Here is a 22,656-nt window from a genome sequence, read left to right as displayed (position 1 = left end):
TGAAAAAATAAATAACAGTTTTTGCCCGTTGTTGTATTTTTTATTTTTAGAAAAAATACACTCTCTTGAACATTTTTTTGGTTTAAGATATTAAGATAAAATAGTATAAAACTTCTAAACTACATTGATTTAATCAAGTTTTCCTTAGTTTCATTCAGTTTTTGTACGTCTACTATTTTTTGAAATCAGTGTCTACAAATTATAGAAATCAGTGAAAAAACGCTTTTAAATATTTTTTTAATTGTAGGCTTGTGCAATTATTGTAAATTTTCCGTATTCTTTGATTCTTTATCTTGCTGAAAATGGACCTAATTATGTAACTGGTTTATAATGCATTGACATGTTTTTTTAATTGAAGATAAGATTAATATTAAGTGTTACATGTATTATGTGATGATCAGCGAAATAAAATCCTCAATGTGTATTTTCAAATTCGTATGGTACTATTGTAGGTACTCAGACTTACAGAGATATACCTACTTTTAAGAATTGGTAATTTTTTTCTTACTGACTGGTTAGTGTACTTACTAATTTGGCAAAAATAACAGTAGTAATAAATAAAAAACAGTTTGTAAATCGTCTGTTGGCTTAAAAAGTTTTCCAATAAATAATTTTATTCTATGGAACTGTGAAAATCACTGTATGAAATTTGGAAACCACTTAATACAAGAATAATTAAGAAATTAAGAGTCCTAAGAGCGGTTTCCTAATTTGAGCTATTATCTAGCTTTTTCAAGTGACAAAAAAAATTAAAGGCGTTTTGCTTGCCGTTTATTTTGTTTGAACACTCATTTCAGTTGTGTCTATTACTTCTATTGCCATTTTACGTAAAGGTGTACCTACCTGATAGGAGTTTAAAATTAAAAAAAAATTTGGGGGAAAATAAGACACACTTATCCAATTGTAAAAACTTTATTAATTATTTAAGTATTACTTTGTACATTTGTACGACTTGTAGATTTCAGTTCAATAATACTGTATAATAAAACATGAAACGTTAAATAAATTAATGACAAGACTACAAACAACGTAAAAGTATAAAACAATAAATAACTATCACTACATTCAAGCATCACTCGACGAACTCTTCCCACTCAGCATATCCTGAATCTCCTGCAGACTCTTTCCTGACGTATCTGGCAAATACTTGTAGACAAAAACGCCAGCCCCCACGCAACACGCGGCGAAAATCCCGAAAGACCCCGCCTGTCCAATCAAATCCGAAACCAGCGAGAAATATTTGGTCAGAATAAAACCAAGAAACCAGCACCCAGCTGCTGTGACCGTGGACGCCACTGATTTAATGTTCCCGGGGAAAAGCTCGCCCATCACGGCCCATGGCAGAGGCCCAAAGCCAAGACAATAGGTGATAATGTAGACCACAAGACACGTAACAGGGAGCCAGGAAATGGCGCTAACATCACTGCCCCCACTTTTGACGTGGAAGAACACAGCTAGGGCCCCTTGAGACACCGCCATGCCCACGGCGGAGAGCAGCAGAAGGTACCTTTTGCCCTTTTTTTCCACAACGATCGGAGTGGCCCCACTGGCGAAAACCTGGACAATCCCGATAATGATCGTCGAAATGTCAGCAGGGATCGTGCTTCCAGCGTCAGTGAAAATATCCTGGGCGTAAAACAGGACAATATTGATCCCTGATAATTGCTGCAAGGACACTAACCCGACCGAGATCGTCAAGGCTTTGGTCAAACCCTTCGATTTGAAAATATCAGCGAACGAGGCTTTGTTGGCTAGAGTTTCCTCAACGCTGGCCTTAATCTCCTCCAACTCCTCCTGAATCGCCTCCTCCGACTTCGACCTCAGCTTCATCAGCGCTTGCGCCGCTTGATCCTTGTTCTCCCGAATCAGAAAATAGGGACTCTCCGGGATAAACAAGTAGAAAACCACCAAAAACACGCACGGTGACACGACGCACGCGATGTTGAACGCCATGATGGACATGTAGGGCCCCAGGGCGTACGAGAAAAGCAGCCCCACGACGATGAAAAGCTGCATGAAGGAGCCGAGCGAGTCCCGGACTTCGTCCTCTGCGATCTCCCCAATGTACATCGGCAGGACGGTGAACACCACTCCCACGGCCAGACCGCACAGAAACCGCATCAGGAAGAATAGAAGGGGGTTGGTGGCGTAAGCGGCGATTGCGAAAGCGACGATGAAGGGCACGGTTCCGGCCAGGAGGGTGTTTTTTCGCCCGATTTTGTCGGCTGTGAGGCCGGCGATGAAGGGGCCGAGGGTCGCCCCAACCGGGAGGAGGGAGCCGATCCAGGACTCCTCGCTCTTGGTGAGGGCTAGGGCGAGGGGGTTGCCGGCCTCGTGCGAGATTTTCATCTTGGGGATTTCGGGGGAAGTCCAGCCGAAGCTCGTGCCGCACACGAAGCCGGCCAAGTTTGCTGCAAAGAGAGCGAGTCAGGCAACCACTCATACAAACATTGCAATTGAGGAATATTGTATTTAAAAAAACAAATTCTTATTTTAAAATAAAATGATTAACTCTGATTTAATGGTCCGAAATGACAGATGTGCGTAGATAATAGGTTTTCTTATATTATTTCTAAAAACAAGCAAAAAGTTTAAAATTTATTTACTGAGTTTACAGACTTTTAAAAAAATATTAATGTACCGGCTAATATTGCAATGGGTATTTTTATGTTTTATACTTATGCATTAATTAATCAACGAAAGCACAATTAATAAAAACTGGGAAAAAAAGACAACAACACAAAATAAATAAGTGAGAGTTGAGATTTTTAAGTTAAACACTCTAGCCTAAGAAACAGCGCCAACGGAAAAAGAATTATTTTCTGGATTATTCTACAAAGAAGACGATAAAATAAATAATAATATAGTTATTAATGATACGAGTGCGAAAACACAAACTCTACGAGGGCTGTCCTTATGAAACGAGCGTATGCGAGTTGCATATTTAGACACCTGAGAACTCTAAGTGTTTTCGCATAAGTGATTTTAATTTAAAACACGTTGCTATGGGAAGCATGTTTTAAAATAGTGAAAACATGTTGCTATCGGAAACGTGTTTTAAAATAGTGTTTATAATCTAGGATTCAGATATCAAAAAGAAAGCTTAAAATGTTACCAACAAAAAAAATATTAAAAAATTAATTTTAATATGGTTTTAATATTTTATTTATTTTATTTTATAAATTTTATCAAGCACAGATTAAATTATATTCGTATTTATTTACAAAACAGTACTTAACAAAAATTATAAAAATGTAGCAAAAAATTCATAAATTTGGGCAAATATAAATTCTAAATATTCAAGGTAAGTCTGTGAACAGTATACTTTTTCTGTATGTTATATGTATAAAAACCAATATCCATTATTAAATGCAATGTGTTTTTAAATAATTCTTATCTAGCTAATTTTGAAATTGGTGTACATGTAAAAAAATTGTGCCGCTCTGCTCAATTGAATCCTCAATCAATAAATGTCAAATCTGTCAGTTGAGAAATTCACTTAACTTTTTTTTAATTTCGTTAAAATTGTTACACCGTGCAAGAAAACACTTTTATTATCGAAGCTTATTTCCGAATTGGAGACTTAATAAATGGGAAATGAAAATATTTAATGTCTAAATGCCTATCATTAGTTATATGAAGCGGTATTTTTTGATTTTACATGATAAATTCACAGACGACCAGATGAAAATCATTTAAAAACACATTGTACTTAAATTAAGTACCTAACTTTAATTATGTAGATGTAATGTCAGAAAAATTGCCAAAAAATTTTTATGCTTTGAAAAAAATACGATTTTTGTGTGATATTATTAGTTTTTGAGCTGCAATAATATTTTTTAGCAGACTCACTTTGTATATATCTTTTGATCTTTCTCTTAGATTCTAGTTTTTTTATATGTTATATTTCATGGAAACTATTCTTTTATTTATTTTATTTTTATTTTAAGTCCTCATTTGTGACTTACGTAATAAAAAGTGTTATTATTTACTTATCTATAATTTCTCCAACAATTAATATAATTTTTTTATTTTTTTATACTTCAGTAACCATGTTATTGTTATTTAACTCTTGTTGTAAAATCGGTAATAATGGTAATAGTAGATATAGAATCAGTCAGAAACGATAACTACAATATGTTGAATAAAAACTTTTTTTGGTACTACTGTTTATCAGCATTTTCTTCCCTAAAGACAGAATTTGTTCCTATTTACAATTTAGGAGCTATCTGTTAATAAGTTTTCAGTTTTCCTCTCAAAAGGTTTTATCGTTATCAATAAACTTTTAAAAAAGCTAGCTTGATTAGCCAAATTTGTCAATGGCATACATACTTTATTTTTTATTTTACTTATTATTATCAGTGCTAATATTTGGGTTTACAATGCAATCAAAATTTTGTCACAAGTATTAATTCATTAAATTCAATTTTATTTTATCGTAATTCTTCTCGTAGTTTTCAACTTTTTAAGCACTGACAGCTGTTTTCTCATTTAGTGTTCGTTGTACTGATCATAGCCAGTGGATATGCTAAAGTAACTACTGACTAATTTAGTTATACTAACTTAATTTATAATCTAGCCGCTGATTTACCTGGTAATAAGTAGAAGTTACATTTTATTTTAAAATAGCGAACTGTTCAGCTGGTTTATAAACTAGTCAAGCCTACAAATTAGCATTGCCGTAACGTACGGCTGTCCCAATTTAAATTGTATATCATCTAAAACTATTTTTGCGCTTTTGTTAAAATACAACGAATACTTTAGCCGTTGATAACATTGATAATGGCATTGACAATGACAAACACGTAAATGCATCAAGGTGAGTGAATCTTGACCTCGTGGGATTTAATTTTGGTGAACTAACCTGGGCTACTAGTAATTTAAATACTAATCGAATACTAGTTTCAATTTTAAGTTTTAAATTTTTAGTTGTTATCTCTAAAATTTTTTTGTATATTCATTTGGGTAAAATTACTAGTAATAAAGCCAAAATTAATTAAATAAGATTATTTGCTACTTTGTATATTAATTAGAACATCATTTTTATGCTTTTTCATTGTTTTTCGCTCGTTTCGTCTTAAACGCGCGACGTTTGTAAATTGGGCGGAAACGACAGAAGATTAGTCAATTTAAAAGCGATTTGCTGATAAAAATCCACAAACTGCTTAATGCCGCAGTAATGGAACAAACGTCACCGGCACAGAAGTTGCATCGTAATTTTATCAATCAATCAATTTGACTATCAGTTTTTGTAATTATTATTACACAATTTGATAAACATTACTTGTTACATTACCGTCAAATTAATCTTTGGGAGAGATTTAATCACTGCATCAAACACGAAAAAAAATTTTTATCTAAAAAAATAATTCATTACAATTACGTTCTGCCTGCAATTACAATTTATTGCCTTTTGTTCTGCTGACTAAATAAATATATTAAACAAATTGTTAACATAACTTAGATTGGCGAAAAATGGCTTTTTATACACCCGATAATTACATTTAAAAATATACCACACGTTAGCGTATTTTGAGTAAAAATTGTGTAGAGGTTTTTAATGTTTTTAAAGTTAAATCAGTGATAATTATTATAATCGCGTCTTATGGTTAGCATAAGTGATAGTAAATCTTTTTTACTGTTGGTTTATGGTCACTTATAGATTACTTTAATTTATGTTAGTTTTCCGAGATAATTCTAGTCCAAATCACAAAGGTTCGCTTGTGACTTGTAATTTTAAACAAATCTGTTGTCCACATAAAATAATATTTCGGCAAACTATTATTTTAATAATCACGCGCAAATCGGTGGTCAATGATTTGGTTCAAAATTGAGATAAAAAAAATAGTTGAAATAAAAAAAAATTCTCACCGACACATGCCGCAACGTACAAAAATTTTCGGTTTGTGGGTTCGGCACTCTCACTGGTCATTTTGTTCGACTGAATGGTGACTTCGCCATTTGTAACATTGAATGTTGTTTCGGATTCTTCCGTCCCCGCCACTGGTGTGTACTCATATTCTTCCTTAGTGGTCATTTTGAGCGCGGAAACTAGGCACAAGGATTTGTCTTTCGAGGATGTCACTTCGAGGATTACTTGAATGGATGTGATTTCGACGATTATCGATAAAGGGTTAATAAATGGAAGATAAGTCTAATCACCACTCGAGATTCTTTCTTTCTTTCTCTTTTTCTTTGGGATTTTTTGGGCGTTTTTGCCAACTTATCGCGTTTTGGAAGCAATTTTGTATTTTGATACTTCAAATGTGTTATCTCCACCTTATGTACTTTTTGCTGTAGTAGTAAATTAATAATAATATCGCTGTCAAAATTTATTTTGATTTACATTTGTGCAATTAATGTCGGTTGTTAGATTCGCTATGCGTTTTGTCGCTTTTAAAATAATTTGCGATAAAATTTGTTACTTCCGGTTCGACCAAACCTATGCCACATGGGGATGTACCGTCGAGCAATTAATTAATTATTTTAATTTGAATACAACCTCTACTAATTTAAGGATTATGCAAGTGTAGTGGGTATCCATGGGTTACTTAGGAAAAGAAGGAAAACGTGAAGTCAAACCCACGTTACGAGGTGATTTATTACAGTTTGCCTAAATATCGAAAGCTGGATACTGGAAATTGGGAATTTCCGTCACCTTCCGCAAAGAAATTATTTTGCCCACATTGAAAAGATATTTTGATTCTGTGAGTAATTACACGTTTAAAACTTTTATTTAATAAATAGAAACTGTCAACAATACTACTCACTATGACTACTAAAAACATCTTTGATTCACTCACAGTCAAAATATATAATTTTTTATCTCCTTGAATAATGTTTGTGGTTTTTTACTAATTAAAGAGTCACATATAATTCTAAATTTAAAGAGAATTACTGCGTAATGTTTTTTGTATTCAGTCCTATTAACGTTTTTAAAAGAAGGAGAAATTGTTGTATTAAAAAATACAGTACAATACAAATAATAAATAAATAGTAAGTGTGATTGAATTAAACTTGTGCTAAAAACTGGGTCCCCATAATTTTATTAAAAATAAATAAATAAAATAATAATAATATAAAAAAATACTAAGTGGTATATGTAACATATTTCGAAAGTAGGCCAATAAAAATTGATCTGTCTTAAAATTTTCGAATTTTTTCTTTGCTCTGGATTAAAAAAATCATCCTGTATGACAAATAAAGACTGGGAGCAATTTTTATTTCAATGTATTCTTGGTATATGCAGTTACCCAACGTTACGTGGAATTTCTTGTGATGTATGTGCTTATAAACCTTTCCCAAGGATCGGAAATTCAAAAGGTATTGTGTTCCAACAACTCTTTAAACATTATTTAATATCTAGGTAACAAGATAACCGTTTAACCTGATTTATCTTTAATTGAATCATTTGTACGTCTATTGACTGTGTGACACTGTAGAAATTGAAGATTATTTGTTGCTAATGGGATATCATTGTTTTTCAATTGAAAAAGAAAGTACAATACAAATCTAGGTATTTTATATGGCAACCTCGTGGACGATGACGATTGTCGGATGATTTGAAGTTATCACTAATAGAGTTCGTTGTCTGAATATAAATAAATTAATTAGAGATGGATTCAATGTAATACTATATTTGCAAAGCGACAATTTGTGTCATTGTCAATGACTCAAGGATCTGTGTAACAGAAAATCGAATACATTTTTTGTATTACTTTGTTAAGAAAAAATTAATAACGCAGTGGGAATTGGTAACTCTAGGTTTAGATGTCTTGACGACAAAAAGGCTGAGATTTACATAATTAAAAAGTTTTCTGAAATGTTTTAAAGGACGTTTTTCGGGTTGTTTTTTAAAACATAAGGACCTCTTATTTTGCTTTACAGTTTTTAAATAGAAATTAAATAGGAGTTGCTCGGTGATAGTCGAGTTCAGGACTCCACTTTAAACTGATTACTTTGAATTTTTTACAGGTTGATAAAGACGTACTTAATTTAATTAGTACAGTTTCAATTACAGAGTAAGTACCCAATTCAATTACTTTTTAAGTGAGTAAATAATTAGTTACCTACACTGCTCACTTCATTCACTTAGTGATTTTAGTCAGATTTTTAGAGATCCTTAGGTCATTTTAATTTTTTTGCTAATTTTTTGACGCTTTCGTCATCCTAATAAAAAAAGAATAAAGTGATGTTCACTGACCGAATCTTGAATTTATTGTTATTATTTATTATTTATGAGTATTATTATTATATATGTATTTCTGATGGGTATTTCGAAACGAATAAGATTGTGGGGAAACACGACAGCTCTAATTTGTGATTCACATCACAATAAATCATTTTTCGCTCAAATACTTATGGCTGCGCTCTTATCACCGTGCGTAAATAGGAATACCCGTGATAAGGATAAGAACATACACCGTGTAGCATGGGTGTAATGTGATTACAAGTAGCCCCCCATGAAATAAAAACTGTATTTAAATACAAAAGTGAAATGTGGATGTGGCTGCGTATTTTTGTGGTATTATTTCTGCATATACAGTGTGAACCAACAAAGCGTGGCCAAACTGCACTTGATGAATCATATGATGGCCTTGATGGGATTACTACAGATATAAATAATTTTAGTGGCTACTCCGAAGACATCGTAGAAGCACCAAATACAGAAACAACCGTTGTTGAAGATGGGTATTATTTTATAGCAGAAAATACAACTAAAGTACAGAATGACAAAAACGTCACAGAAGATAATGGTGTTGATGACAACTTGGAGAAAGTACATAAAAATGATAATAAAACACCAGTAAATATTGATAGCAAAACTCAGGAACAGAATTTGACAAAACTTGAAAACATATCAATTCCTGTTAACACAACATCCTATAAACCTTTAACTTCCTCAACATCTTCGTCAACTTCAACGTCCTCATCATCTTCCTCAACATCAACTTCAACCACAGAACCACCTGCTCCTGCTACCATTTCGAAAACAACTCCATTTGAAGAAGATACTGACGATCATTCTCCAATATTTAAAGGATTCAATTGGAATTATTTATTTTATTTATTTTTACTTGTCCCCGCAACTGGGATTCCTGTTGGATTGTATTATTATTGTAAAAAAAGAAGGAAAAAAGGGCAGCATGTTGGTAAGTACTACCATAAAGTCGATGGACCTTAAACTATTTTGTAATTTAGAGGCGAAAAGAACCAACAACAGGAACAGAAGATTTTCGACACCGTCTTGGGTATTTAGCGAACCTGATTTTATTGACGAAGAAGTTATAACACTGGAAGAAGAGAAAACCAAATAATATGTCATTTTTAGTTTATTAATAAATACGCATTTTTTTAAGTTTTAATAAATAAAAATTACCGGATTTCGAAGTAACGATTCTCGTGAGTTTTTTTTCTCGTTTATTGAACTGTAGTTCATTCGATTTACCCGAATTCTAACCCGAATCACACACGAATGCAAATTAAACAAACAAAAAATACATTATAATCGTTTTCCAGTAATCTAAAGAGAACTATTGGAGTTGCAATTAAAATTAGAATTAATTAGATAATTCAAAAAAAATTTTCACACGATCAAAGGTTGGCAATTTTAAAGGAATTCGCGCAAAAGTACGTACTCGCCTTTGCACCACTGACTCTTCTAACCTCACATTTCAATAGAAAAATGAATATACAAAAATTAATACTTTTACGAGGTAACCATCAAAAGTTTACTGGAGTTAATGTTAATTAGGAGTAAATTTTTAGTCCCCAGCGTCCACATTTTGCAATCATGCGGCATGAAACACTTTCCACCGCCCCCAAATTACGACCGTAAGTTTCCCCCAACAAAAATACATTTACAATTATGATAAACACCGAAAATCATAGATATCCAACTGCCCGAACGACCAAAACTACGTTTTATGGATAAAGTCCCTTACATCCCCCCCGGCTCGAGAGCCCCCAAGATGCAGAAAAAACTGCGCCTTATGAGGGGCCCTGAAACCGTCCACAACTTCCTAATCCACCAACAGTACGGAATTGTGGTAAGTTGGCCCCCAGTGCGACCGCTGTCGCTTCAGCGTATATTTTAAGGCTTTGGGGGGCGGCAGATTAAAGTGGCCCCACTTTGAAATGATGCGCCTTGCCATAGGGCGCAAAATAGACCCCGACCGAATGTTTGCGATCTGGCGGGTTGATGCCCCCTGGCAGCCTGTCACAAAAAAGGGGCAAGGGCAAAGGATGGGCGGCGGCAAGGGGGCGATTGACCATTATGTCACACCCATAAAAGCTGGTATTTCGGGTCTTTGTCTGATTGTGCCTTTTCTGAGGGTTTATTTTAGGGCGAGTTATTCTAGAAGTGGGCGGTAAATGCGAATTTAAGGAAGTTAAGGGTTTTCTGCACAACATTGCCATGAAATTGCCCTTTCAGGCGATGGCAGTGTCTCACGAAATGCTGAAGGAGAGGGAGGAAAAGGAAAAGTGGGAGGAAGAAAACAACCAGAATTATTACACCATGAAGTACTGCATGCAGAATAATATGGGAGGGTGTCACAAGTGGATGTCGCCGTTTGACTACAAATTCTTAGGGAAATATTTGTAATAATTTGAAATAAAAACAGTTGATTTAATTGTTGTAATTCATTCATTTTAAAAATTGTCGAAATCGAAATGAAACTACGGATATGTAAAGGCTAGGATGTGAAACGACGTACAAATAAAACGTTCCCATCCTCGATAGTTCCGTCAATGTCGCCAGAGAGCGCAGTTAGTCCAAAGTTTTTTTTGAAAAAAACACAGGCAGATAGAGCATTAAATTCTCAGTAGTAAGACATAAACATAATGCAAAAATTTTATCATAAACTATATTAAAAAAAATTTCAAACTTACCAGCCGAGTGTCCAACGCTCAAAAATGTTGTGGGGAAAGTAAAGAAGCCGCCACATTACAAATACTTTATTTTACTGATTTGTATGGTAACTTACATATTGTACTTGTACATATATCAGTTGTCTCAATTTACACCAAGTTATCAATACAGATGACATACAGTTCTGCTTAACAACTAAACGAAATAAACAGAAGGGTGTGTGTAACCAGTTGGAAGTTCGGGTAAACAATTTCTGATATGTTAATCACTCATAAATCGATCGTGGCTTTGGTTCGGTCAAATAAAACTAAAAGTCGGTTTTATACAAAATTCTATACCTAAAACAAGCTAGCGCAGGAGGGAATGTTATGTATAAAATGCACTAAACGTGAATACAGCTTCGAAACTACGATGTTAATAAACACTTAGGTTTGTTTTATTTAGAAAGCACAATATTCTCAAGGGAAGTTCTAACATTTTATGTCCATTAACAATAATAACTTTTTATATTAATATATACATTCATAAGCGAAAAGAATATATACCCTCGGTAGAGTGAACACAAACAAGAAACCTTACTAATACTGTAGTGTCATGGAAGATGATCTCAAAAAAAGTGAGCACCCGTACGAAAACTGGAAACATGTACTAGATTACCTAGAAGCTTGCCATAGTGCTAGAAGTCTGAAGCGTTCTTCCTAAACATTGAAATTTTGCGCTTAGTAGAGGTGGACTAGAACCGATAAATCGTCTACAGCTTACTTATACTCTTCAAAGCAGTCTATTTATTTACACTAAAACGAGTATCCATGCATTAAAAAAACATACCCCACTTTGAAAAATATAATACTATCAACGTAAAACCCCTCGGGGAATATACAATCTACTATTTACACAATTATACAAAACTGTACACAATTCGAACTCGTGAAATAATAAAAGAAAACAGCGTCTCGCTTCGATAAATTAACCAAATGTGTTTCAAACACAAAGTAACATCAGGAACCATATTTGTGCTTATACATTAAGTATGGCATTGTTTCGTACAAAATACTTTAAATAAAGCTAAACAGTTTTGACTAGATTATTACATTTCAGATCACTGCAAACCTCCTCCAAACATTTCATAGTCGTTTCGATGTTGCACCCGGGAAACAATATTGCGTTAACACTAGGTCCTACACATGAATCGACTAACACTAGGTAGTAGATAAAGACAAGGTGTTGTGGCCTGGAAACCAACGCTCCAGCGGGCGAATGGTGTTTAGGCCACAACCGTTGTTCAACTAAATAACAAGCTAAATATTCAGTCTTGCAGATTGCATGTATTAGTACGGGTATACATATTGATACGATTAGAAGAAGGCGAAGGCTCTCTATTCTTAATTGACCCTAGTCGAGGTGTATATTAAGCGTACGACTCACTCAGATGGTCAAAGAAGTAATCGAAACTTTGGTTAATATTCATCACGTGGTTCGGGCTGACGTTGCCGTTGAGTGCGCTAGCGCGGTATTGCTCACTGAACGACAATAAAATGTCTCGGATTTTTGCAATGATCTCCTCTACTCAGGCGTTTGATTCCTGGAACAGGCGGCATCAAGCCGATTACATCAAGGTTTTGCACCACGTACCTTCAGATTATCGAAATAGTGCATGATCTGGTCGTAGTCCATGTCCAGCTGCAGGTCGTCGAGCCCCGGCAGGTCGCCGGAAGGGGGCGCGTCCGCGCTGCTGAACATGGGGTTCCCCACAATGGTGGCGCGCTTCACCTCCGCGCTGCTGCGCCCTGAAACCGCGCTCAGTTGGTTTGCCTTCAAACAGGGACCAGCTCACCGTTTCCGTTCGCGTTCGGCGACTTCGGGTACTGCACGAACTGGACCTCCTCCTCGTCGGGCTTCGGGGGCTTGCTCCGCAGCTTCACCTCTTCCGGCTTCTCTTCCTCCTTCGGAGGCTCGTCGTCGAACTCGAACACGCTGCGCATGGGTTCCTGGCTCGCTGTCATTACTAAGTCTTCGTCTTCCTCCTCCTGGTCCTTGGACCAGCCGTTGACGGCCCATCCGTAGTCGTGGTGGTGCTTGTCTTGGTGTTTGCTGTTCCTGTGATGGTGGTGGTGGTGATGCTTGCGGGGAGGGGTGGCTTCGGAAGTCACTCCAATGTTGCGATGGGGCGGAACAGGGGGCCGGTAGTCCTCCACCGGCTGCGGGGGCTTCGGCTGGAGGGGCACGCCGTGCGGGGGGAGCGGTGGAGGCGGCGTTGGTTTGTTCCTGCAATGTTCACTATATTTTTTCTTGTTCTTACGACGGTCCGCAAAAAATATAAATTTGCGTTAAATGAAGCAAATCCGTCGCTTAAGCGTCTTTGAACGACTCTGGGGCCTAAACGGTTGAAGATAGAGATATGGTCTATAGGACTTTTTTGTAGGAAATTTAATTCTCTACAACTTTCTTCCTACATTTTTCTTGCATTTGTAACTGTATTCGCGGCGTTTTGAAAACTATGGGAGTGCCAATTTGTAAAAGCTTCAAATTTTTTAATATAGAGTTTACGACAATTTTTTTTATATTATGTTAGTTTTTTACTATTGAGAACTTAAAGCTTTATCTGTATTTTTTTGTTTGCTATGTACTAATCGTTACACAAATAGAAACATCGAGGACGGGAACGTTTTATTTGTTGGTCGTTTCAACTCCTAACCCTTAGATATCAGTATTCTAAACAAAACAATATTTTTTTTAAAGAGCAAATTACAGAATAAAATCTAAAAGAGAACTGGAAAAAGAATTTTAACTAAGTCCACAAAATAATTCTAAAGAAGAATTTATAAAAGAATCTAACGATGGCTTTATAACGTAATCTAAAGGAGAGTCCACATTTTAGATCTAGAGTCGGTTTTAGAGAAGAATCAAAGAATCTTTAGAAAAGTGTTGAGAAAAGTACAAAAACAATGTTAAAAAATATACTGGAAAAATTCTCAACAAAACTATAGAAGAATTTTGGAAAAGAGCAGAGAAAAATCTAAAAGCGAACAATATGGAAAAAAATATTTTGCATAGACAACAGAGAAATTATTTGTAAAAGAGTATCTGGAAAAAGATTTATAAAAATGGATCCAAAAAAGGATTTATAAAATAATCTAAAACAAAGTCCAGAATCAATGCTAAAGAATTTTCTGGAAAAACTATTAGACTATAATAATATATAATGAAGAGGTTAAATAAATCGAATGTAAACTGTGGAAGAATATTTATTATAAAATAATTTTGGGTAGAGTCTAGAAACTAATTGAAAAAAAGCATCTAGAGAATAGAGAATCTGGGAACGGATATAGAAAAAATGATCTAAAGAAAAACCCCGATTTCAGATTAAAGACGACTTTACAAAAGAATCAAACAAGAATTTTATGCTAAAATTACGAGGAAAAGTTTCAAACGAAGCAAAGTTGAATCGAAAAGAGAATTTGGAAAATGCTGAAACAAGTAGAACAAGCGTTTATAAAAGAATTTTGAGTGAGCCTAAAAAATGAGTTCTATAGACGAGTTCTATCTACAAAATCTACAAAAGAGAACCTATAGAAACCTATACAAAAGAGAACAAAATAGTTTGAAAAGAATCTTACGAAAATACTAGAGAAGAGTTCGCAAACAATACTAAAGAATGATTAAAAAAACAAAACTATAGAATTTTAAAAAAGAGCATTTAAGAGTATTGGAAGAATGTAAAAAAATATTATTTTAAATAGGTAAATAGGAGAAAAAAATAAAAAAAAAAGAATCTGAACAGTGAATTATATAATATTCTAAAGACGAGTCCAGATTTTAGATCTACAGCCGGCTTTAGAAAGAATCAGAAGAAAGAATCTAAAAAAAGCACGGCATCAATGCTAAAGAATAATCTGGAAAAGTTCTAAACCAAACTTTAAAAGAATTTTGGGAAGAAACTACAGAATCTAAAAGAAAATTTGAAGAATGTAGAAAAAACGTCGAAGTGTTAATAAAATAATTTTGCGTAGAGTCTAGAAAATAACTGTAAAGAATAAGCATCTGGAGAATATACGCATTATAAAAGAATCTGGAAAAGGATGTAGAAAATTGATCTAAATAGCACCTAAATTTAAAAATAATTATTCATCATTGTATTAGGGAACGATTATTTAGTGTGAAACATAAAAAATAAGAAAAACTGAAGGAGTTAACAAGTTTGTAGCTCGAGATTTTTCCAGTAATCTACACATGCTGTTCAACGTACCACTGAGTTCGTGTGCCATTGTTTGAGCACTATATGTTTATTTTATTTACGTTGTTGTTTGTCATTTGTGTTTTGTGCAATAAATAAATGATCAGTCTGTGTGTCTTTTTACTTTTTATAAAGTGTCTAATATTGATTATTTTAATCTGGAGAATTACGCTAATTTTTACAAAACTTTGAGAATATATGCAAGTGGCAGAATTGAAATGCCAACAGTAGCGCATACAAAATTACCAAAACATGGCACAACGTTGTTTTTGTAACACTCTCTTATAGAAAATTGTAGCAAACGCAAAATATGTAAGTAATAAAACAACGTAATTACCACACTTGTAGATCCTCATTGTTGCTGCCTCCACTCTTGCTCTTGCAATAGGTGTTGCTATCGATCGGCCTATTGGAATTAATATCGGCCTGCGACGAGCTCGGCAGCTCGATATGACTAGGATTACTAAAACTCGTCGCTAGACAATCATCCGGATCGCAATAATTCAAATTGAGCGGATTCGCTGTAATTCTCATTTCGTTTCCGTTTGTGTTCGTAACTGAGGAATTTCGATTCGAACTGTCCAAAGTGGCACGACCTAGCCAGACCCAATCGTGGGCGTTTGTCGTGGTTTCTCTAGGTTTGCGATGCACTACCAGGCTTCCGGGGGCCACCGGAGCGGCCCTCTCACCCGGAGCAATCGCGCCTTCTTCCGCCTTGAACTTGGACGCGTAGACCACGCACGATACCACGAAAACAACGATGGCGCAGCAGAACGTGCCCAGGAGGATGTACATGCTGATTTCGAGCGGCGTCATGTGCTGGGGGGAGTGCTGCCGCAGCACCCCTTTGCCCCCTTGGTATTGGCGGGCCTGCACGTTGGGCTCCTGCGAGTCGTCGTCTTTCAAAGGAGTGCCTGCGGAAAAACAACAACGTCTTTATTATGCTAATTTATTAATCAATTCGGAAGATAGATCGCAGTAAAAATAATTTTCCTAAAGGTTAAATTAAAATATCTCGTTAGAAGAATTAATTGTTTGCGTGCTCGACGGCAGTTAAGTGAGGCCTTAATAATATTCATGCTGATAAAGAAATGCTGTACTAAATTAATGCCCCTCTTAATTTTTATTTTCGATTTCCCGAGTATTTTAAAACTGTTTGAATGCTGGCATTTTCAAAAATTTCACAGTAGAGTTATGTAAATGCTTGCGCCCGGTTAATTTAAATGCTGTTTATGACCTCGGCCTGAAATAATATTTTCCTGGGCCATTTCAGGGGAGAGTTATGCCATTAGTCCCAAGGGAGGAAAGTGTATTATTTCAGGGTAAAACGCTTATAATTTGATAACAGTTAATGAACTAATTAAAAATTGCCTCCAAATGGACTAAGTTTAGTACTTCTTTGATTAAATGTAAGTAGAAATACAGCAGTAAAGCTTCGTATTTAATTTTTTTTTTTCGACAAGAGCCACAAAGAACAATAATTAAGATAGCAGTTTCTGCCACAAAAAATCTCATTAACTGTTATTGACGTCCTACCCTTTTTGTAATAAAATTTCTTATAACAAAAGATTCCTACGTTTTGTTACTATCCGCTTTATGAAATTCAGTAAAATGTTTATGGGGAAAACGTGCTTTCTTAGGCCTATAAAAAGGCTGTTACGTAGTTAGAATATATTAAATTTTTTATATTTTTCTAAAGTAATTTACGAAACGTCTATACGTCTTTATTCCAGTAGTGACTAAAAATACAGGGTGTTCCGTCTAAACTCCACATTAGAAATATTGGGAGTTTTAATAATAATAGTCATCTGAAAATTTGCATACAACAAAAACTCTAAAAATGACAGAATTACCGATTGAAAAATGCAAAACCATAAATTTTCAAAAAAACCTAAATATTTCGAAAACGGCTAAAAAAGGCTGACCAGAATCTCCTTGAATTCGAGTTATTTAAAAACGCAGTAAAATCAATATTCCCGTTTAAAATAAGAAAGTTAATACCAACTTCCGGTATAACCGGAAATGCCAACATGTTCAAAATATTTTTATTCAAAAGGGCCCAGTGGGTTATAGCTGTACACCAATTTTTAGATAAATATATTTATCAGAATTTTAAATTCTAATGTGCAGTTTTAAAAAAATTAAAATCATTCTGAACTTCTCAATTAACATCTCTTATGATTATTATCGTTCACTTTGCTGACAATAAAAGTTGACCAACGCCAATTATTGTCCACATTTTGAGAACCATTCGTATCATGATGTCATTTCTCACACGTCTGTTTGGTAAATTATGACAAAACTTTGTTGCTGACAAGCGCATTGGCCATACCAGCAGTTCTCAACATTTTACGTACCTTTTAAAATGTCCTGGAGGTCCTGAAATTCCCTCTTGGAGCCCCCATACGACCCCCCGTCATTCTGTAAAATATCGGGCCTGTGTTGTAAGTCACTTGAAGTAAAGTCTACAGTAACCGAAGCTGAGGCAGTGGCCAGAGGCCCAGCGCCCTTCATTTTTGGCCTATTGCTAGTTCTACATTCTTCAGCTAACAATAGAGTAACTTGTAGCAAGTCTCCGTTGCCTTCACCCACTGCTATCACGCGTGGGTGGTGGGACGCCACCATGGGGGCAAACGCCACCACCTCTGGGTCCAGACTCTCGACCACGAGGTGATAATCCGAGTCTGCAATATCCCTGAGTGGGGTTCTAGTCCCATCGGAAAATTCCAGCTCGATGTCAAGCAGGCCCTCCTAAAGCAACGAATATAAACCGGCCCTAAAAATTAATTATACGATAAATTACCTGGTATTGAGCTGTTAATTTCCTTGTAACACTTGTCTCGGCTATGTAGCCGTTTTCGATCGAACTATCGGGCGAGATATTTAGTTGTAATCCTGAGACAACTTGGACCAGAAGCCGCGATAATCCCACTTTGTCATTCCCGACTCTGATTTCCTTGGCTCCAATGACACGTCCCGTGATGGGGCTCAGAACCTGCACCTCGGTCCGGCCCATGCTGCGCCCTTGGAGTATCCTCCCGTGCAGGCTTGCAATCCGGGGGTCGCTCACCCTTAACAAGGGCAAGACCAAGTCCGTGACCCTTAACCACGTCCTCCGATTGATCAGATAACTGATCCTTCCGGAGTCGTGGTCCACGGCCATGAAGTGGGCATAAACGTCCACTGGGCTCTGCTGATACCTCAGCCGGCAAATCGGCTTTTCTACCACATTCCCCAAGTCATCGGGGGGATTAGAGCCTCCCCAATTACTGGCGTAGGATCGCTTCTTCCGGCGGGATTTAACACCGCTGTAAAAGTTTAATGAAGTCGGAAGAAAGCTATCCGGGACTAACCTGGGATGGTAATCCGGGACGCGCCACGACTTGAGCTGAGACAGCCTCGTGTCGGTCACTTGGAGGTCCAAGGGGAATTCGGGCATCCAGACAGTGAAGCGGGCGAGGCCAATATAAGTGCCGTATTTTACGAGAACTGAACCGTTAACGGAACCGCGGGCCTCACTTCCGTCCACGTAAACAGAGCTGCACGATGAGGAAACCTGTTGAGAAAAAATAAACCGATTTTCACGATTGTCTCGACGACTAGTGGAGCAGTAAATATAAATTGACTCGTTATGCGAACGGCTTTGCAAAGCTTGGGAACTTGCACATATTTCGAGTTTTTAAACATGACGGAATGTGTTAATCATGCTAATTAACGTATTTTACTACATGCAATTAACAGTTTTTCTTGCAATCATCGCAAAGTATTAAAACTTCTTCAGGCATCCGAGGAATCTCCACGTCCAGATGATTGGGCTTGTTACACAGCGTTTCGCGTATAATATTATTAATAGCGAGCGGAATTTTCTCATGGTGTCTTTCATAGTTCCATCAGAAATCGTCAACAATGTAAACTATCACTTGATATTGTCGAAAATCAAGACAAGAAATAAATCAAAATTATCCATTCTTTGCCTGAGCTTGGTTTTGGAAAATGAACAAGTCAAATAGTCTTTAATTAAATAATCGACGATTAAAATTTTTATCTTACAGGTGCATTTTTTTAAGTACATTATACCATTGTTTTCGGTGAGAGAAATCAATTCTACTCACGAGTGAGTAAATCTGGGGAAAATTGGGGAAAACAATGAGACTGTTGACAACACAGGTCTTGGCTTTTTTTTTACAATGCACCTGTAAGATAAAACGTCGTATATCACACGTGATCGAAATACCATTTCAAAGCTCGTGAGAAATCGTACTCAAGCGCACTCGTGGGTCAAAATTCTCACTCGCATATAATGATGCATTTCTATCACTTGTAATATAATATACTACTGTTTGTTATTTCAAGTATAGAAAACAATGTAATAGTGTTGTCCTAAAGAAGTTAATGTGTGTATTCACATGGGGGAATGTACGGGTATACCTATACTTACAAGGTGAGTCTGCTAAAAAATTATTATAGCTCAAAAACTAACTATCACACAGACGTCAGTGTGTGACTTAAAATATATATAAATTATTTATAAATATTGGTATTAATAAAATATAAAAATATTAGTTAATTGAAATTTGCATAGAGAAAAATATGAAGTATTTATTGATTAGCAATCGCTGTTTTCTGAATGTTTATTAGTTTTCGAGATTCAGAAAAATATTCTTGTAGCAGACTCATGGCGTATATGTTTCAAGGTTCCAAGGTAATGAATTTGTGAATAATTAGTAAAACGATTAATTCAGTATCCTTTAATCTCTAATTAATTATTATCATTCAGCTTAACAATACAATACATATCCATCACAAGCATTTGAATTCTTTATTATTCTGAAATATCTAATCAGTCTCAGTAAGCACCTTTTGTCTACGTATTTAATATTACATTTTTGGTGAAATAATTCGTACTACAAATTTTACTTTCTTGCACGGAAATATTGCAGCGTAAAAAATGAACTAGATTCAAAATAAAATAAATAAGTAATTATTTATAAAAAACAAATATTTGATAACAGATTTGTCACGTAACATAAGGTAAGACCGTATTTTTTTAAACTGAATAAATGTATTGTTTTTCACAAAAAAATTAACAAAAAGAATTTAATAAGGTTTTGTTTGAAACTTAAATACTTCCATGATTTTGGAGACATAACGAAAATTGTCTCTTTGTTTTTCTTAATTCAAAAATACGTATTGTCATTTCGACAATTAAAAAATCTATCAAAATGGCCATACAGATTATAGGTTTCCATTAAAAAATATCCATTATGTTATTACTCAAAAACCAAAAGGTGAAAAATTCTAAATCTACTTGGGAATAATAATATAATTATATCGCTGCTCACTGTTGTGTCTCACTAGTTTATTAATTTTTTAATCACAGGTCAGTTACTTGAAGGAACAATATAAATTTTTAGCAAGTGATCTTCAAATAACAGTATCTGATAAAAGCAATGTCGTAAAATGTAGGTACTATATTATTTTGGAGGATTAATTGAAGATTAGGTATGTTTTTTTCTTAATATCAATTATAAGTGATTATATATTATTATACGCGAGTGAGAATTTTGACCCACGAGTGCGCTTGCGCACGACTACTCACGGGCTTTATAATGGCATTTCGATCACGTGTGATATACGACGTTTTGTCTTACTGGTGCATTGTAAGAAAAAAATCCAATACCTGTGTTGCTATAGTTATAAAATAAACAGTCTCCTTGTTTTCCCCAATTTTCCCCAGACTTACTCACTCGTGAGTAGAACTGACAGCTTTATCTCAGTCGTGAGAGAAATTTGATTTCTTGTATTTTTTAGAATCGTATTTTATTTGTTTAAGTAAAGTTCAAAAGCTTTATGAAAAAATAGATTTGCGACCTGAGGAAAAATATTATAAATATTTATGTTGTATGCACTTAATTATGAAGCACATTTGAGTTGTTATTCTCGTGTTCATCCATTACATAATTATTAATTACTGACGCAATCCACTTTCATTTTTCACGTAAACAACATTTTCAAGATTTATTAATCTGCCCCGAAATATTACTTGAACTTGAATGCACACAATTGTCCCAGTGACCTGCATTCAGCTGATAAGAAGCCAAGTATTTATTTTCTCAAAGCACGCATATCACTAAATAAACAACAAGAATATTTACGAAGCAAATTCGTTTAAAACGAAAACCGTTTTGGCACGAAAATATCGCTCCGAAACTCAGCTTTGCGTATTTACGTATAATTAAATTATTTATTCCCTGTGTTTATTCGTCTCTGCGATCTGCACAGGAATATGAAACAAATTCCAAGCGGACAGATTAATGTTTGAAGAAGCTTCGCTCAAAAATTAACCGTTGCCAATGATCTTTAATTCAATTTTCCGGAACAGGACGTTAAATAATTATCCTGCAAAAAATGTACGTACCTTTAACACACTGTCGTCCTCCGAATGACACGACGCCTGGAACGTGACGTCGGCAGCTTTTCCAGCTTGGGACACTATAAAAACTTTCATTGCTTGAGAAACCTGGCGACCAGTTAAAACCGCAGTGTTTAGTACTTCCCAGTTCTGCAACAATAAAATGCAACAATAACTGCTCTGCAGCGATTTCTCGCGTTAAAAAGTCCAAAAAAGCCGAAATGTCTCCTCCGAGTTACACGGGAATTCCCGTCTGCTCGACATTATGTCTTTTCCACGTCTAAATTTGTTCCGTAAGCTTTAGTATTCAGTCATTGTGAGTTTTTTCCCTTCCAGACGTCTTCTAATATCATAAATCTAACGAAATTGCTTTTAGTGAGTGTAAGCCGTCCATCTTGTCTCATTCCGACTTGATAATCCTTAATTTTGACGGCGCTATCACACCATTAAAGCGCCAGAAATTGGACGAAAAAACAAGGGACGCGTGATTAATTCCACCCGAAATCGAATCCGATATGAAAATAGATCCACGGGGCCGTTTAACCGGAAAATGATATTCGACGTACGAATAATATCGCGAGCTCCACACCAATCAATCGCGGGAATAAAGTGGATTTACATGCGGGAAAATGGATCCACAAATGGAGGATGCGGTCCTTGCCGGAAAAAGGCACATTTTTCTTACAGATAACAGAGGTGGGACGAAAAATGGCTAGCCATGTGAGTGCTAAAATGGGTCATTTTTAAGTATTTTTTAACTCCGTTTTTAAAACTTTCTTTGGTTCTTTGTATTATGTCTCCATTTCTTGTAAAACCGAGTTTATTAATTAGCGATAATTCATTACAGGTAAAAATAAACGAGGCAATTTCTAATTAAGTATTTCGCAATGAATCATGCAGGTACACGCGCTAGTTTACCAATACATGGTCTCGGGTGAAATAAGTTGCAACTGCGGTTACGAGAAATGGTCGATAAGCAACTGCAGTTTGCAACATACACCCCACGTCTTTATGAGGCACAAAATGCGATATTTAATGATGGAGATATCATAGAGAGTAAATTGAACTTTCGTGTTGCCAGATATGGAGTAAAAGCCTTTTAGTTTCAAATAAGTTTTCCACCTGATCAACTTTTGG

At 35.5% G+C, this 22,656-nt stretch overlaps 3 protein-coding genes and 1 non-coding gene across 4 annotated transcripts in view; 2 read left to right on the top strand and 2 right to left on the bottom strand.

Moving 5' to 3' along the window:
* Nucleotides 1-893: 893 nt before the first annotated feature.
* Nucleotides 894-6,150, bottom strand: LOC657931 (facilitated trehalose transporter Tret1-2 homolog). The gene is made up of 2 exons (XM_008202187.3): nt 5,872-6,150; nt 894-2,411 (listed from the first exon to the last, which is right to left on the bottom strand). Exons 1-2 carry the CDS (start codon nt 6,035-6,037, stop codon nt 1,066-1,068), a joined length of 1,512 nt encoding a protein of 503 aa, XP_008200409.1. The 5' UTR covers nt 6,038-6,150; the 3' UTR covers nt 894-1,065.
* Nucleotides 6,151-9,010: 2,860 nt separating this feature from the next.
* LOC103314114 (uncharacterized) lies at nt 9,011-9,358 on the top strand. Its single transcript, XR_010333049.1, has 2 exons — nt 9,011-9,152; nt 9,202-9,358. It is a non-coding gene; the product is annotated as an uncharacterized LOC103314114 (transcript).
* Nucleotides 9,359-9,468: 110 nt separating this feature from the next.
* On the top strand, nt 9,469-10,634 carry mRpL16 (mitochondrial ribosomal protein L16). Its single transcript, XM_962590.3, has 5 exons — nt 9,469-9,716; nt 9,769-9,834; nt 9,892-10,049; nt 10,099-10,297; nt 10,347-10,634. Exons 1-5 carry the CDS (start codon nt 9,686-9,688, stop codon nt 10,604-10,606), a joined length of 714 nt encoding a protein of 237 aa, XP_967683.1. The 5' UTR covers nt 9,469-9,685; the 3' UTR covers nt 10,607-10,634.
* Nucleotides 10,635-10,944: 310 nt separating this feature from the next.
* Nucleotides 10,945-22,656, bottom strand: part of dtn (detonator) — a 78,517-nt gene continuing 66,805 nt past the window's right edge. Inside the window, exons 6-12 of the mRNA XM_008199116.3 lie at nt 21,526-21,669; nt 17,911-18,663; nt 17,465-17,858; nt 15,445-16,021; nt 12,708-13,138; nt 12,506-12,660; nt 10,945-12,455 (exon numbers count right to left, since the gene is read on the bottom strand). Of these exons, the coding sequence (XP_008197338.1) occupies nt 12,441-12,455; nt 12,506-12,660; nt 12,708-13,138; nt 15,445-16,021; nt 17,465-17,858; nt 17,911-18,663; nt 21,526-21,669 (2,469 nt within the window). The 3' untranslated portion in view covers nt 10,945-12,440. The remainder of the gene's footprint in view (nt 12,456-12,505; nt 12,661-12,707; nt 13,139-15,444; nt 16,022-17,464; nt 17,859-17,910; nt 18,664-21,525; nt 21,670-22,656) is intronic.

Source organism: Tribolium castaneum, chromosome 2, assembly GCF_031307605.1.
Source record: "Tribolium castaneum strain GA2 chromosome 2, icTriCast1.1, whole genome shotgun sequence".
Classification (NCBI taxonomy): domain Eukaryota; kingdom Metazoa; phylum Arthropoda; class Insecta; order Coleoptera; family Tenebrionidae; genus Tribolium; species Tribolium castaneum.
Note: the sequence above shows the minus strand (reverse complement) of the source record. Positions and strands in the feature narration are given on the sequence as shown.

What these genes read in the sequence shown, in the direction of transcription:
- mRpL16 (XM_962590.3), top strand. Translation starts at nt 9,686, where the DNA reads ATGAATATACAAAAATTAATACTTTTACGAG. An exon ending in ACCAACAGTACGGAATTGTG is followed by an intron (nt 10,050 to 10,098) that starts GTAAGTTGGCCC and finishes GTATATTTTAAG; the next exon opens with GCTTTGGGGGGCGGCAGATT. An exon ending in TGTCACACCCATAAAAGCTG is followed by an intron (nt 10,298 to 10,346) that starts GTATTTCGGGTC and finishes GGTTTATTTTAG; the next exon opens with GGCGAGTTATTCTAGAAGTG.
- LOC657931 (XM_008202187.3), bottom strand. Translation starts at nt 6,037, where the DNA reads ATGACCACTAAGGAAGAATATGAGTACACACCAGTGGCGGGGACGGAA. An exon ending in GTACGTTGCGGCATGTGTCG is followed by an intron (nt 2,412 to 5,871) that starts GTGAGAATTTTT and finishes CTCTCTTTGCAG; the next exon opens with CAAACTTGGCCGGCTTCGTG.